Source organism: Aptenodytes forsteri, unplaced genomic scaffold (genome assembly GCF_000699145.1).
Source record: "Aptenodytes forsteri isolate BGI_AS27 unplaced genomic scaffold, ASM69914v1 Scaffold73, whole genome shotgun sequence".
Taxonomy (NCBI): Eukaryota; Metazoa; Chordata; class Aves; order Sphenisciformes; family Spheniscidae; genus Aptenodytes; species Aptenodytes forsteri.
Window position 1 is genome coordinate 2,520,098 of NW_008796215.1, and position 17,350 is coordinate 2,537,447.

General features: G+C 42.0%; 2 protein-coding genes across 2 annotated transcripts in view; both read right to left on the bottom strand.

Moving 5' to 3' along the window:
• Nucleotides 1-159, bottom strand: part of LOC103906571 (potassium voltage-gated channel subfamily A member 5) — a 3,691-nt gene extending 3,532 nt beyond the window's left edge. The window contains exon 1 of the mRNA XM_009288505.2: nucleotides 154-159. Coding sequence (XP_009286780.2) covers nucleotides 154-159 — 6 coding nt within the window. The remainder of the gene's footprint in view (nucleotides 1-153) is intronic.
• Nucleotides 160-8,340: 8,181 nt separating this feature from the next.
• On the bottom strand, nucleotides 8,341-17,145 carry LOC103906572 (elongation of very long chain fatty acids protein 4). Its single transcript, XM_019474449.1, has 7 exons — nucleotides 17,088-17,145; nucleotides 15,126-15,313; nucleotides 13,952-14,032; nucleotides 12,865-12,924; nucleotides 11,302-11,416; nucleotides 10,391-10,518; nucleotides 8,341-8,511 (listed from the first exon to the last, which is right to left on the bottom strand). Exons 1-7 carry the CDS (start codon nucleotides 17,143-17,145, stop codon nucleotides 8,341-8,343), a joined length of 801 nt encoding a protein of 266 aa, XP_019329994.1.
• Between the last annotated feature and the right edge of the window lie 205 nt (nucleotides 17,146-17,350).

Below are 17,350 nucleotides of genomic sequence, written 5' to 3' on the forward strand. Positions count from 1 at the left end.
CCGGCCAGCATAATGAGAACAAAGGAAGGGATTGGGTATTTTTTTTCGCTTTTCTTTGCTCTCCCCCCTTCTCCCCCCAGCTTGTCATGGAATTGGTGCAGCTCCGAAAGGTGCTTCCAAAGCCAGCAGGCGACAACATTTCTACCAGGCTACCTTCATGTTAGCATTTGCAAACCGGGACCGTACTTTCCCTTTGATGCATTCTTAAACCCACATCCAAGGCTGATACATTTCAGTAGATGCAGATTTTATTAGAGAAAATGAATTGAAGCAGCTTTACACAATTACTTCAATTACAGTTCAGTAACACAATCAATGCTATGATCCTATTTTCTATATTCAAACCGTGCGCTCATCAATTCTAGTCAAGGTCTACAGGGAAACATACTAAATATGTATACAAATACTGTAGGATTAAATGGTATATATACCACTCCACTCTTGTGGACTTTCTGGGTTTCTAACAAAATCAAGTATAGAAAATACTAAATCAAGTGAAAAACCATTTTGCATTCCAGTTGGCATCACTGCAGTGACATTTTTACTGAATCCTTGTGGTAGTGCTCATAGCTCCAGCGAATAGTTTACCTAGATTCACTGGGATTAGTGGGTTTTCACTTAATTTAAAACATTACCTCTGTGTATGAAATATGCCCAAAGATAGTAAAAACAGTGCCAAAACAGAAAACCATAATTATATTGAATGGTTACTGTAAGTGATGATTTGCCCATGACATGATCATGTTCTGTAATTTACCTCTGAGAACTGGGCACAGAATCACTGTGCCGGTGAAGTAAAGGACCATTTTACTCACAAGTAATTCCTAGAAGCAAAATTACAGATAAGTGTTCTAGAGCAGCCCTTTGAAAATAATGGTCCTTTGATTTACAGGAGCAGTCATTTAACGGAATAATGTATCAAACCTGCAAAGTGTAGTATAATACCCTTTGGGACTAGCAAACTCTGCAATAAATATAGACACACCTGAGCATCGGAACAAATAATGGCTGATCTGTTATCAATGCATGTCAGAGACTATAACCAGAGGAATGGCTTGCACACTGGAAAATTAGTCTATTTTTGCAGCTCTGTCAGCTCCTCTAATGCAAGATATTCTCCCTCCAAACCTTGCTGCAGGAATAATCATTATTTCAAGAGGAAACATCCCTAGACAAGTTCATGTAGATCTCCCGGAGGCAATGCCAGTCACAATTAATAACTTGCACCCCAGGAACTGTGGCCCTGGCTATCACAACAAACACCTTTGGAGTCTGCTCAATGAATATGTCCCTTTCACAGGGCCAGTCACAGGCATCCACAAGACATTCAACTGTGCCTTCATCTGCATACAAATATAACCAGCAACACAACACAAAACAGATGACTTGCTGGCACCTGTGGCTGCTCCCTCACCTCTGTACTTCTCTCATTCAGCCTGCTGATCCTGCACGTGTTTTGTTTGAACATACACACCCTTCTCTCCATCTGCAAACCCCCCTTCCAGGGATGACCTCCCACAAGGATTACGTTTTAGCCTTTGCTTGCAACCACCCTGCATTTATGTGACCTTTCATTGCATTAGACGAGTCCCCACAGGCTCCGAGAACAAACCCCAGCCCTCTAGAGGGACATACACATGCTAACCATCAGAGATCTTCCCCCCCCTCTGTCAAGCACCCCTCATAAAAAAACCATATCCATCCTCAACCCTGTTCCTACACTTCAGTTCCCACTCCTGGAGGCACTTTCAAAAACTCCCCTGTGCAGTAAGCATGCTCAGGACTGTGGCAGACAGCCTTCTGGGGACACAGCCTACGGGGGCTGACGGTGGGCACTGCGCGGAGTGGAAGAAAGTGCACAGAGGGCTAGTAAACTGCCTCTCAAACGGTTGTATCCAGTCTGCCGTTCCTTCACCAACAACAGGGAGCAGCACTTCTCTGACGCCTGGAAGAGATTATGCTGAATTTATATTCTCCCTTGATTAAAACCCAAGCTTCTAGCCCTTCTAAATGTTGTGTTGCCGTGTTCACATCCTGAATTTGCAGGCAGATGGGATTATGCTGAAGTGCAGAGAAAAAGATAGACTTGCCCACATTCATCTTGCAGAAAGCCTCACTGAAAACCCTATGAAGAAAATGTACATTATTAATTGATATAGCAGGAAAATACAGCTGTTTTGTATAGTGTTTAAGTAGAATATAACTACTTTCTTTGCAGCTGTAACAATTCTGAGAATCTAGTATGATATCTGTATATGTGGGTATAAAGGAAGAGGGGAGACAGGGGTGAAAAGAAAGTGGGAGAATGATGTTAAAGGGGAAGAAACATCTACTCCAAGCAGGGAATTTTAAAAGGCAATTCTTATTTAGCATCCTTAATTTTTTGAGTGTGGTGAAAAGGCTCTGAACACTTTCTTGAAGAGCAGTCCTACCAGCAGAAAGCCAAAGTACTGGAGAGAAAGGATGACATGCAGAATAGCAGCATATACCAAGTGCTGAGATGTGCTACTACTGTTTTAACCAGGCACTCCCTGACAAATAATTTATTTGTCCCCATACTTGTGATTTAGCAAAATGTATTTTCTACCCTGAGCACATGCACACACGCATGTAGAGTCCCATACACTCCAGTACATCCACACCAAAACTTAGCATTCTCTCCAGCTCCCACTGCCACTCAGTTCTTCTAATCCAGTTATAATGCCTTTCGTCATCCCCTGTGACTGGGATGTTGCTTTTTTCCCCCATCTGGTCCACACAGAACCATTAGTGGCTTATCCTGCAACCTCATTTGCAGGTTTTCTCCTGAGGCTGGACAGGTGGCTAGTAAATGGGACTCCCCTGGTTAGGCAGCATCGAGGGGCTGCCTAAATGCAATTCTTTTAAGATTCCCTACTTTACCAGTTATCACTTTTGTGAGGCTCATACAAGCTTTGCAGAAAAAGAAACACTGTCCAAGCTAGAGATTCTCTGTCTTTTACCTAAAGGCAGGTCTGCATCCCCAGCGCTACCTTACCAACACTTCCATGGGGAGAAAAGAAGGATCATATCCTTATGCCCTGTACAGCCATCATGCCGGGGACATGAATAATACATGCCTATGCTCAGACCTGTGTCATCATGTGCACCACATATGAGACTTCTGTAACTGCTCCCCATCTTCTGCTGCATTTTCAGCTTTGCGCTGGCCTCCCCTGGCTCTTGGGTACTAGGACAGATGCAACTGGCTGATCCAAGCCATCAGGGGCTGATGAGCAGCACCCAATACGTGCCATTACATAGCAGGAGTGGCAGCGGTGTGGCTGCTGGGAGCTGTCGTTCAGTGGGACACTCCCACAGGGTGAAATGAGTGACCGATCCCATGTGGGGGTCTCGCAGGCTGAGAAAGGAGAAATGGAGGTAGTCTGCAGAGGCTGCATTCATCTACCCATACACACACACGTACACACAAACTACACATGCTACGGCATACCTGACTAAGGACACCTTGGGGACGTCCAGTCTTTTCACAAATACTCCCTCTTGGTCCATCCCTATCACTGACAGTGGCTGTGGAGCTTCAGCCTCACCAAAATAAAAATATGATGCTGAGATGTGGCGAGACATACACCAGCCTCTAGAGGCTTAATCTGCCCACAGGACTCCCCTCAGTGGTGGTGGGACTAGAGATGTCTGCTTCGACGCATTTTGTGGGGACAGGGACCCCATGAATGTGCCTCATGGGACGACATGGGTGACTCCTTTTTTTCTTTGCCATGTGTTGACTAAATAACATTCCCATCATGGCAGATGGTGAGGAAGCCATCTGAAGCTGAGAAGAAACTGAAGGGGTTAAAGGCAAATCCGTGCCTCCTCCACTTGGTTAATTCTCCAGCAGCCTGATCCTGTGTTGAGACGATTCAGGCCAGAGAGAGAGACTGCCACGGTCCCCAAGGGAGACCCCAGAGAAAAGACTCTTATTTCCTGTTCAGGAGGATTAAGTACAAGGCCATTGACAAATCACAGTAAACATCTGGATGTGAGCACTCCATCTATCAAGGCCTAATCCACGAAGTTATTCATTAATGAATTCAGCAAATTCACACTGTTCTATATATAGGGTTGGCTGATCTTTTTTAATGTTTGGCTTGAAGGTGGTTTACATCTCTATCAACAGATTTTTATTTATTGTACAAAGCAATCTACTGTATCCTGGTTTTGCTTAATTAATTGTTTAGAGTAATTCTTCTGCCTTTTTTAAAAATCACACACTGCCAGGTTTTCTGATAGTGTAAAAACTGGTTTTGCTTAATTAATTGTTTAGAGTAATTCTTCTGCCTTTTTTAAAAATCACACACTGCCATATTTTCTGATAGTGTAAAAAAATAAACCCAATAGTTAAAAAACCCAACCATTCCTGCATTTTATATTGTTTTTTAATTTTAAGCCCAAGTTCCTCTGGAAACTTTCCATCACACAGTGATGGAAAAAACATTAAATAGGAATTTATTTTCTTTTCTGTATTTTGTTTTGATTAAAATAGGAATCCCTCTCATTTATCTTCAGAGAGAAAGTAAGCATTGAGTAAATGGTCTGGTTAGTTCAAAAGTAATTTGATCAGAACATATATTGTTTTTTAATTTTAAGCCCAAGTTCCTCTGGAAACTTTCCATCACACAGTGATGGAAAAAACATTAAATAGGAATTTATTTTCTTTTCTGTATTTTGTTTTGATTAAAATAGGAATCCCTCTCATTTATCTTCAGAGAGAAAGTAAGCATTGAGTAAATGGTCTGGTTAGTTCAAAAGTAATTTGATCAGAACATCCATAATTTACATCGACTTGAACAGCAGGAAAGATGCTGAGCACTACCAGATATCAAGCTTATCCATTTAAACAGACTACTTACATTATGCTTTACATCTCGTGAATGTAAACTACTTTAAGAACATATAATGACCCACATTTTATAAGGGGGAGGCTTGCACACAACTGTGCCTTTAAAAGTCATCTGTTGAGCTTGAGTACCACTCCAGTCTGCTCACACACAAACCTGGCCATGTAGCTGAGTGCACTGTTTTTCACACAGCTGTGCCATCTTGTTTCCAGTGAAATCTGCAGGCTTTGTCATTGATATTGGTGGAATCAGCATTTGGCCCAGAGGTTTTTATAAATCCAGCTGCGACAGGATATTTTCAATTCACCCTCAAAGCTTTGGACTCTGCCAGACAGCATGAATCATCCAAACTTGCAATTTATAATTTCCAGCCCTTTTGACTTACAGTGCATTATTGTGGTGTAATCTTTAACTTTAGGGACTTGATTTTAAAGTGGAAATCTCATTCTGTGCCTTTATTCGCTTTTAAGTTCCAGCAGCACGTACCTCTACTCTGAGGTTTTATCTCTTGTCACAACAGGATGCCCCAAGTGGACAGCACCAACCGTGATAACCCAATTTAAAACAGAAGAATGAAGACGAGTGCAATCTGAAGGAGGAAAGAATCAAGACCTGCAGAGCCACTCAGCTATACCTATGCAATTTTATCTTCACTGCTAGTGCAAATACTCTCAACAAGTGAATTTTGTTTGCATCGATGCTTTTGTAATGGCTCTACTCCATACCAATATCTATTTCTGTATGCAAAGCGTGGGGTTTCTGGGCAAACTTGATCCCTCCTTATCACCCAACTGAAAATGCTTAATTTTCATCCTATACCTATTGAAGTCACACTGACAAAAAGCTCTTACCATTTCAAAAGTGCAAGATCAGGCCACTCACTCAGGCTGTGAGAAAGAGGAACAGGAATAGATATATCAAAGGTTGCATGTCTAGGACAAATAGTTACAGTGGCATGTGATTTAGGTGATCAGTCACTTACTGCAAGTTGTCAGGTGGCAAATTCATACTTTTGTATTTTGTTACCAGCTATGTGGCTAGTCACAGTCCAGAATCCACTGCAGTAAGCTCTGTCATACACAGACACAAATTAAGCTGCATAGGCTGCTTTAAAAAAGCTAAATGACATGTTTACAAATTTATATATTTTAAAAAAGAGTGGATTTGCAAAAACATTGAGTAATCTCATACAAATTTCCTGCTCATTTCTAATTTTTAAGCAGTCATGAATTATGAATGAATCAAGGAAAAATCAAAATATTTGATGCTTACTCTGGTATAAAATTATTAGTAAAGCCCTTGAAATTAGTAACTACACTCTGAAAAAGCTTATGTGAGGGGAAACTGAGGTTGAGACCTACTCATGATCCCCTCACATATAGGAAAAAGATCTAAATTAATTAGATTTCTTTGTAAGCAGAGATAATTTAGCCAGCTGCAGGAAAGTATGCTCTACCATGAAACTAGGGGGCCAAATGTACCAATGATTTAAGTAGGATAGGGCCATAAGTGAATCATTAAGTGGACAGGAGTAATGAAAGAGTTTTACTTGCACTAAGTCTTCAATGCTGGAGAGGCATCTGGGGAAACTCTCAGCATGAATACAGTATGTTAGACACACAGCAGATTTTTTTCCTGCCTTACCAAGCAAAGGGAGGAATGGAGGACCCACCCAGAAGTTTATTATTTAAAGGTCTAACAAAAGTAGCATTCTAGTATGCAAAAGCAGTACAATCTATATAGTAAGTAGCGTGGAGAAATATTTGGCAGAAAGAAAACCAGCTAGCACACAGATGTAAAATAAGCCCTGCGTTGCTTTTCATACTCACCAGTGAAAATCAGAAGACTACTCAAATCAATGGAATGACATTTATAATGTATCATTGTGGTAATGTAAACAAATCCTTTGTGTACGTGTGTGAAGGGGAGGAGGGCAAGGAATGGAAGAATACTGTTTTATCTTATACATATCCAGGTAGTAGCTAAAGGAAAGGTTTAGCGTCTGAACACAGACCAGTGATGAACAAGTCGCGTTTATTTTGCATAGCCACTAAACTCCAAGTTGGTGTAGAGCATACAATTTTTTTGTGTACACCCATTTGCTAGGTTCAGGCTAGCATCTAATCCTCTGGACATGCCCGGAGGAGTTAGACTTCTTTACATTTGAGGTGAATTTGGCTTGGCAATGGCAATGCACCATGTTACTAATTCTAATCATTTGTGTTTCAACTGTAAAAAAATCACTACTCCATAATACTTGTTTTAATTGACAAAGCAGAATGCAATAAATAAATACCACTTTGTAGTTTTAAATCTGAATTTAGGATTTTCAAAGCACTACCAGATCAAAACTTTAACAGTATTTAACTGTCTGCAGATGTATATAAGTGCCAAATTCTAGTTGTAATCGATTTAGGAGCAAAAAAGGAGCCAATAAGTGACGTGATAAAGTCAATGGAGCTATGCAGTTTTGCACTAGCCAATGAATTGACTTTATACATTTTGTATTAATACTCGTACAAATTGGTAGTGGAGATGGTTGCTTATGGTGGTGTAAAGCTTTTTCTCTTTGATGAGAAGCAAAATCTTAAAATTATAATAACAACAACAACAAATCGGAGGAAAAAAGTTATTAATAGGGAACCTCAATCTATTCTATTAAAAAATATGGCATCTATAAGGAGCAATGCCAAGTAGTCTTCATGCATTAAAAGTTCTCTATGGTTATGACAGCAACCAAAGGCAAATAAGCATTCCAGAAAATGGTACATGATGATTCTTACTGCATTAGTTTCTTACTTAGGATGAAAGTGCTAATAATGCTTTCTTTAGCTTCAGAACAGCGAAGGAACAGAGGCACGTGTCCAGTTGGACAACGTAATGTCCAATTTCCTTCATGCTTATGCTAATGTAAACCATCAGGGCTTATGCTTATGCTGATATAAACTTAAACCATCAGAGCCATATAGCTGTAATTCACCCCAGTCCTAGTGGGAGCTTCCTTAATAGGAAAGGCTGGGATGCAGTGTACAGGTGAGTGCATCCTGCAGTCCCACTGAGTTCCTGGCTGCTGCTGTTTCCTGGACACTGCTTTCAAGGCTGGAGGCACCTGACCCTGCCTGATCTAGAATGGTAAGATGAGATAGTCTTATGAATGCAAAGAAACCCTCTATAGCCTAAGAAATGAGCCAAGGAGTCATGGTTGGATGCTAGACCTTGCAAACTGAGCTAACAGATGGAAGGGAAGGAAGAGATCTTCTGGTGCTAATTTCATAAAGGCTGCTGTGTTGATGACTACTTGGCTTGGCTTTGCATCAGTTTCAATTAAGTGTGCTTAATTTGAGTCTGCACACATGAGCCTCGCACACACTCCCCAAATACATTTTCTTCATGCAATCATGTTAGAAGCAGCAGAGAATGTGCAAGTTCATCAGACCGTGCTCACTCTTCTCTTTGATTTTCTTTAAGTTAGCTTCTCCTGCTTTCCCCTAATGTAGGTCCGATAGTAGAAGTGTAGGAAGAGAGCAATGAGGCTGAGAATGTAGAGGAAGACTGCAGTGTTGAAGCCATCGGGGAACGGGCATTCTGTGAAGAGGTTGTAGGAAGAATGAGCAGCAATGGCTACAAACTGGCACTGGAAGAGGGGGAAAAAAGAAGCAGCCAGATTAGGGATCCTACATGAGACATACCCCAACTGACTGTTTGGTCCATCATAAAGAGCATCACAACATATTAGTAGTGTCCTCAACACAGAGTACCACCTGTTTGCCTCTCCTGACATCCCTGAAAAACTTGTCTTTCAAGCCTAACAGTGTCTTCCTAAAATGAAAGCGTGTCACGTGTCCACCAAACATTGAGGCTTGCCCACTGCTGCAGAGAGCAGGTTTGGAATCCAGCCTCTCCCGCCTAGGAGCAGACCGCTGCCCTTGTGCCAATTCTCTGCCACTGGCCAGTAACTGAGATCTTGGAATATGGAAACTAAAGGTGGGAGACTCTTCTCTTCCCTGATGGTAATCAGATTATTATATTCATAACAATTTTGATTTGTATTTTAGCTTACAGAGAAGAACTACAGATGCTACTTTTAATCATTTAAACATGAATCCTTTTTTTTAATATTTTCAGAATCATAGAATCAGAATAGTTTGGGTTGGAAGGGACCTTTAAAGGTCATCTAGTCCAGCGGCCCTGCAATGAGCAGGGACATCTTCAACTAGATCAGGTTGCTCAGAGCCCCGTCCAGCCTGACCTTGAACGTTTCCAGGGATGGGGCATCTACCACCTCTCTGGGCAACCTGTTCAAATGCTTCACTACCCTGACTGTAAAAAATTTCTTCCTTACATCTAGTCTAAATCTCTTTTAGTTTAAAACCATTACACTTTGTCCGATCACAGCAGGCCCTGCTAAAAGGCTTGTCCCCATCTTTCTTATAAGCCCCCTTTAAGTATTGAAAGGCCACAACAAGGTCTCCCTGGAGCCTTCTCTTCTCTAGGCTGAACAACCCCAACGCTCTCAGCCTTTCGCTCTCCTCTGGACCCGCTCCAACAGGTCCATATCTTTTCCTGAGCTAAGGACTCCAGAGCTGGACACAGTACTTATTTTACTGTCACCTGTCTCAATATACTGAAGCAATGAGTTCTACCTACTGAAAGTATGTTAAATAAAAACTGATTTCCTGTGCTATATTTTGCATTACAAATATCTTTTCATTTCATGCAATGCTTTCTTGTTCTGCTTTTGCCATTCAGGGTAAATAAGAATTCTGGACCAAGCCTTTACTGCACCACTATTTTACATCTACCCTAGCTCTTCCTTCTCTTCTTTGGTAACTGCATACTTTTTGTTTGCATAACCTCTCTTTGTGTGGAATTAACTCTCCCACATGCTTAACTATAATCATTGTCCTTGTCTGGAACATTGCTTTTATGCTGTGTCTTTGAAAACCATAGGGTTGTCAGGATTTGTCATCTCTTCAGAGATGAGGGAAAGAAAATTCAAAGGGATTCTCTACAGAAAGAGTAAAACTCACATATTTTTCTTTAACTCGCCTCTGTTTGCCTGCAGTTAGACACACTCTTCCTTTTTGAAGAAAGAGAATGAAGGCTGCCCAATTTCCTGCCCTACCAAGAATCCAAAGTTTTCCTGAGTTACCATCCCACACCTCTCAAAATCAAGCTGTGTTTTCAGGGCTCCGGAGGGTAAAAGGCTGTCATATACAACAGAAAAGGGAGAAGTCTAATTTTAATTTTTCTCTCTCCTTCCCATTACAAAGGTGGGGGCTTATTAGTTGATATGGTCACTGAAGGCCTCTTGCTAGTTTTCTGAGTACCATTCAGAGCAGGTCACCAATCAGTTCACCTCTCATAGTGGTACACTAGGACACCTAAGGACATGGTGACTTCCATAGGCAGCAAATAGAAAGAATTGAGCCAGTGAGGGGACAGAGACAGACAGCAGGGGCCATCACACCCGACACAAGGAAATGCAGAAATGAACACATGGAACTAATTACCAGCTGCATGATGGTTAGGTAACGCTTCCACCATAGGTAACGGTGCATCTGTGGTCCCAGGCTGGCCAGGGCATAATAGCCATACATGAAGATGTGTACAAAGGAGTTTAGCATCCCAATAAAGAATGCTGAGGAGTAAAGAAGTCAGGATGAACAAGACACACAAACCATTCAAGACTAACCCTGTGATGAGCTCACAGCCACTACGAGGATGCTTTCAAAATACATCATATCACCCCTATGCATGAACCTTCAATCCAGACTCCGCCTAGGAAGCCTGTCATATTCTCCCTTCTTTCAGCATATATCCATCCTATATCTAGTGTTCAGAGACAGAGAAGAGCTTCAAAGGCAGAGGAGAGAATTCTTGATCTAAGCATTTCACACCATTCTGGTGTCAAGGCCATGTAGCCAAAATGGCTTCCCAAAAAAGAATACCCCAGCATCTTGTATAGGGCCTACCTATAGCGGTCTAGTACTCTGTGTCAGCTTCAGATGCTTCTCTTTGGTGGAGTGAAAAGGAGAAGCAGTCTGGATACAGACCAGAAAGGGAGTGAGGACTTGGCTGGACCCAGTCAGAGCAGGAGAGCCAGAACCTGGGCTGCTGCACCAGGCCCAGCTGAATGGGGACTGAGAGAGCACTGGTCTGGGTGGAGATATAAATAGATCTTGTATGGGATGTGATTGTTTCTGTTTGGACAAGGAACAACTGGCACATGCTTGTTCTGGATGAGGCAGTGAATATAGCAGTCTAAATAGCCCAAAGAGCTGAGCAGATGGTATCAACTGAAATGCACATGTTTTTCACACCTTTGGTGAGCTTCCTACCTGCCAGTCAGCCCATCTGCACTGTTCACGCTATCTCCACAACACAAGAAAAACTGAAACATGAGGTGTCTACAGAAGCATACCTTGTCCTCCAGGCACATATTTGACCCCTGACCACCAGTTGAACAGCATAGTGCCATGATGGTACACATGCAGAAAAGTCACCTGTTCTTGTTTCTTGCGCACAATAAAGAAAACCTGAAAGAAGCCAGACAAAGGAAAATCTTGAGTTGATGTGTTTAGACAAAAGATTTTACACTAAGAATGGTAAGAATAGTTGATTATAATTCTGAACCTCCCAAACCCATTTCCTCTGCTGTAGATAAAAACTGGTGAAATTCAACACATGCGATAGATCTTATATTATCTGGAATGGGGAAGAACTGGAGGGTAGAATTTCTTCCACAGAGCCTCAACTATTTTTACCTTTGGATTCAGGTCCGAAGGTCCAAAGAGGACACATATGAGTCTCTGACTGAGCTTCCATATAATTTGCAGCTGCTTGGGTCTGATCCTTTTCAGGACATAGGTTAGATGTTTACTAGTACCAGAGAATGATCCACAGGAAAAGTGCTATGTTGAATGCCCAAACCCTTCTGGAATTTGCATTAGTAGAGAATGATTTTGGCACATGAATATGTGTCAGGTCAGTGTATTTCAGCGCGTGCACACACACACATATACACAAAAAGTGAATCTGCTTTTCAGGGACTCAGGACTATCAAAAAGCTGCTTTCGTTGCTGATGAAAACAGAGAGCAAATTGGTCAACGCACTGGCAATAGGCCTAGGAGGGCTCCACATGCCGATTCACTTTTCAGACAGTGTGTTGTCAACTTATCTCCCAAACAGCACTAGACTGAAGTCTTAGACAGGCTAGGATACAGCTTACTCCTGCTGACCAAGCGGGGAGATGGGATTCCCTTGTTAGTTCAGTCAACTATTTATAATATAGGAGGAGACCTGAAGACAAGCTATAAAATGGTACTGTCTTCAGGTGAACTTTCAACTTCACATGGGACACAAACCTTTAACCCACAACTTTGGGATAATCTGTGGCAGCAAAAATACCAGGACACATACTTGGACGTTTGCAGTTTCTTTACTGCCCAACTAACCATTATTATTCAGCCAGACAGGCAATGGCAGATCCTGTCTGCCAGCCTTAATCAACTGGTAGCTAAGATTTTGGGGGACCATCTGGAAATAGCCACAGTTAAAGCTTCTCCCCTAGCACTGTGGTTAGGAGGGAATACCCGCCCGCAGGAGGGGTGCTGGTGAGTGAACATGTGCAGCCACTGGGACAGAGATGGGCAAATCGGGCAGCAGTGATTCTTTTCTTCTGGAAAGAAACTTTTGAGGAAGCCTAGCAGCATGATATCCAGTGGTGGTGCTGGACTCTTGCAGGTCAAATGCTGTCAAAAACCAGCACACTGAAGCTGAACCCTCTTCTTTAACACTATCAGCCTTATTCCCACAAACAGGCAGAGCAGAACACATGAAAACAACATTTACTGAAAAGCATCAACCAAATCAATACAGGATCAACCGAGGACATTAGCTTTTGGCACCCTGCCCCATTCTGACAAGGGAGTGATTTATTTACAGCACCAGTCCCGCTATGGAGCCGAGCCGAGCCCTCCTTACCGTATCAAGCAGCTCGATGACTTTGGAGAAGAAGAACCACCAACACACTCTTGCCATCTGCTGGGCAGCACAAAGAAACGCTGTTAGACCTCAAAGCAAAATAACTGCTCGGTCTCACTGCCTGAGATTTTCAACTATGCACTATGTGAACGCTGCCCACCTGGGATCGACAGCAAAGGGGAAAAAATAAGGGGCTCTTTTATGGCTGGGGGGGGGTGTTTTTTTTTTTTTTTTTTTTTTTTTTTTTTTTTTTTTTTTTTTTTTTTTTTTTTTTTTTTTTTTTTTTTTTTTTTTTTTTTTTTTTTTTTTTTTTTTTTTTTTTTTTTTTTTTTTTTTTTTTTTTTTTGGTTGCTCTGGCTGGAGGAAAGGCATTCAGGGTTGCTTTGGCTGGTTAGATGATTGGTTTGCTAAGTTGCTTGCTCTTTGACGAGACAAGGGTGAGCTGCTCAGAAGCTGTTTCTAGCCTGATGGCAATATCTGGAAAACTGAAAAGGTAACATTCATGCTTGCATCTGTTCAAATCCTGGACAGCTTTGTTCAAAGCCTGGAAGCAAAGCATAATAGCTCTGAATTCAAACAGAAAAAAACTCATGCAGCATTTTGGAAAGCTGAAGCTGGTGAGACCCAACCCCCCCCTGTGATGACCAGACAAGGAATAGTTTAGCGAAATCCCTCTGCTAAAAGAAATGCTGAGTAAGATTTATGTCATGCAAAGTTGAGGATATAAAAATTGGTTTTCTCATTGATAGTGATCACTCAGAATCCTTACATAGTCAATGGAAAGAGTTACATATATTTCAGAGGTAATTTGCAATATCTATACTAGACATCTATCTTCAGATGGTAGGATCACCTTCTCTCTAGCGATCAAAGAGGGAACTTAGTTGGCTATGTTGATTGAGATGATTAATTTGTAGAGAACTAAAGCAAAGTGCAACTGTTGAAGCAGACAATTTAGTGAAATATTTACAAGCAACAAACTGGAGTAAAAGCCTTCTTAGGCATGCAAATTGCTATTTATGAGCAAAACAATCCGCATACCCACAGGAGGAGCAGGGCCTAAGGCAAGCTTTGTATAGAACTATACCCTCATTCCTAGTTCACTTCGGCTGTAATCCACTGGCTGGCACAGGTAGCTGTAGTTGTCCAAGATTGAAGTTACCAGAAACTGAAACAAAAGAAAAGCAATAGAGATCCATTTTCTGTTCAGTGCCATCTGTTCCAAAAAGATGTATATATTAATGCTAAGGTAAGGTCTCAATCTAGTACTCACTGACAGAAAATCCACGCAATTTTTACAGCTGAGCAAATAGTAAAAACCTAAACCAAAGTACTTCACATCCCTGTTGGAATCTGAAAAAGAAATTTCAGCCTGGGCATATTTGTAATGCTTTATGTAATCACTGGAGTGCTCAAAAATGCTTCAGCAGGGATATTGAATTCTAGGCTTCAGAATCTCTCTGAAAATACACTGTTTTCCTTTGCAAAGATCCCATACTGTTTTGTTTTGGCTGGTTGCATTTGCCTATTAATTGGAAAGCCAAAAACTGGACCAAGTAACCAGTATAACTGAACAATCAAGCACAGACAAGCAATTTTCATACCTGTCCTCAGATTGAGTTGTATTTGCTCAAAAAAATTGCAATTTGCTTTAACTAAATGTAGCAATTGTGTTATAAACTAAAAGGGCAAATTTGTCGGCATCAAAATGTTTTTCAAACCTATTAGGCCATGTTCCCTTGAAGAGTTTTCAGTGGCCTACATAAACTAGGGAAAGGCTTGTAGAAAGGCTTATGCACTGAGAACAAGCAGAAAACAATGTCATCAATAGTCTCGGCAGCAGGAAGCTGCAGTGTGCTTGGCACTCTTGGAGAGGACTGCAAAAGTCTGGAAAAGCAGTTCTCATTCTCAGAGACGCGTCCCTCACCAGCCAGACCCGAGATGAAATGAGGAGGTTCCACACGCTGCATACGCTCTGTGTCTACTGGGGAGATCTCAACATTCAATTCGTTCATTCAGGAACCTTTCAATGTTAATTTTATGAATGAGAAGAAGGTTGAGAAATGGGAGGAAATGAGGTATGCTTTGGAAATAACACTTTCAGTGGGGCAATACTGCTCCTCTTGTGGCAAAACGTAGACATGTCCAAATTGGCTCCCACTCCCTTCACTAGAGTCTGTCAGCAAAATCTGTTGAAATGGCTCTGGCTTTCAAACACTTCCTGGATGCTTACCCAGGAGGGGCCAGTCGTGTCTTCTCACCTCGTAAAACATGTAGCTTGATAATGTCATCATGGCGAGATTGTAGGCAATCAGCAGGCCTCGCAGCTTCAGCAGTTTCCGCTTACGCATGTAGAAGGGCCCCAGTGCCACGACAAAGAGGTAGAAGGCAAAGAGAAGTGTGACTGGAAGTGGAGAGTGGACCAGGGGCCATGGGTCTGTCCTTGGATCTGAAAGGCAAAACACACAGCCAAAGCTGGCACATCGCGTACAGTGTATGGCAGATATATTTAATTACTACCCTTCAGCATGCTCTCTGTGGCATGCTCTCTGGCAAAAAGAAAATTGGTCTCTCGTGTCTGTACAAAGCAGTGCCACAGTCCTTCTCCTACCCTGGAACTCCATGTGCCAGACTCTGCTAAAAGACTTCAGCACAACATTCGGGTTGGGACTGTCATACCTAGAGACTGCTCTGCTGAGCACCATCCTTCTGCAGCACAGTAATGAACAGACCTTCCCTGTCATGAGCTGGACTCCTCATCAAAGGCTGCAAGACTGTCCCACACACAGGCGAAAGAAGTAGTTCAAGACACATGCAGCAGGGATGCACAGAACAAACCAAACAGTTCCTGGCTCTTCAGGAGTGTAAATCTTTACAGCTAAAAAATAAAATTGTTTCAATCACTGGTGCTATTTCCTTCCTGCCCCACAATGCTCAGGACATATGAAATTCTCCACCCCTTCATTTTTATATCTACTTATAGGGTGGACTCTCTTAAAAGCATACCATTTCACTGGAAAACGACAAAACACTTCTCCCTGCTAAAACTGCTCTTCAGTCCTTCAGCAAAGGGAAGCTCAACAGATTTTCTGTCATGCCACCTCCTCCTAATCCTGCCTCATCCCTGACCCACAGAAATGCAGGACAGATTATATCTGCAAAAACATCCCAGTTCCCATTCATGCTTTCCTCTCCTATTCCCAGTGTGGTCACTGCTCTGCTAAACTCCCTCAGCATCTCTCTTTGCTTCCTGACCTGCCAGTCCCAAGCCCCAGACCCCTCTCACTATTCTAGATCCAGGATCCTTGCAGAAGTCCTCTATTGAATTTTAGTCCTTGGCTCAGGGTATTTTTTTAAAAATGCCATCCCTGTCCACACGACTCTGTTAATCCCCATCCCTTCTAAACCTCCCAATTCTTTGCTATTCCTGTTATGGGCTGTGTCAAGAGCTCTTTGATATTCCACTTCTGGATTTAACAGTCCGTCAGAAGTCCTGAATCCCAATTTAGACTCTCTTCTGAAATTCAAGCCCTGAAACATTTATTGCCTGAGCACCATGCCCCATGTCCTTCCCCTATCAGAGCCACCGCGCAGGCCTGCCATTCCACCGTCATGCCATTTTGTGGCTTCTCCTTACATTTAACTCTGGGGATCCAACAGAGCCCTGTGGGACCAAACTGGACCTGCAGAACCTCTAGCTATTGGAGATCTGAAGTCTCCTAACTGCAAAATGTCAAATCTCGAACACTGAGGAGTGCTTTCTGTCAATATTTCATTTGATAATAGGTTTTACTGGCATCACAAGGAGTTTAAACTTCAAAGTATTAACTCTTTGGTCTACTAAGCTTTCCCATGACACATGAATATGCATTTTAAAAAATTCACTTTCTTTAATATTCCAGAATTCACAGGCAATCCTGAGCACATATTGCTCATCATCCTGTCAGAGCCTGTTGTACATTGAACAGAAAGCTGCTGAGAGTTCCCTACTACGGGCAGGGGAAATCCCCCATCCCATCATTCCTTACTGTGATCCCTCTGGAGTGTCCCTGAGATATATTTCAAGACTTAAGGGACATTCGTGATCGTGGAGAAGGAAAAGTGAAAATCTGCCTAGTGAAAAAAATGTGGGCTCATATGAGGATCATGTTCCTTCTAGGTTTGTTCTTCATGATCGTGCTATTTATGTGGAAATTCCCATTTAAGACAGCATCTCTACCTACCTCCACTTTCAAGGACCCAGTTGTAGAATTCCTGAGTTTTCTGCCAAATTGAAACCATCACAAGTTCTGGAAAGAAATTAAAAAGAGCAACACCAGGATCAGATTAACCCCATTTATCCTAGCCTTGACTGAATCCTAAATATGGAGGCTCCTTAGACAAAGGCTCAGGACCACAGCTAATGAAAATAAAATAGTTTTCTCTCTGCAGAAATTGAAATTTTGGACCAGAATTAAAGTCATGTTTAAAAAAGGAAGGAAGAGAA

What these genes read in the sequence shown, in the direction of transcription:
- LOC103906572 (XM_019474449.1), bottom strand. Translation starts at nt 17,145, where the DNA reads ATGGTTTCAATTTGGCAGAAAACTCAGGAATTCTACAACTGGGTCCTT. An exon ending in GAAGTGAACTAGGAATGAGG is followed by an intron (nt 12,925 to 13,951) that starts GTATAGTTCTAT and finishes TGTGCTGCCCAG; the next exon opens with CAGATGGCAAGAGTGTGTTG. An exon ending in ACCTAACCATCATGCAGCTG is followed by an intron (nt 8,512 to 10,390) that starts GTAATTAGTTCC and finishes CCCCTCTTCCAG; the next exon opens with TGCCAGTTTGTAGCCATTGC.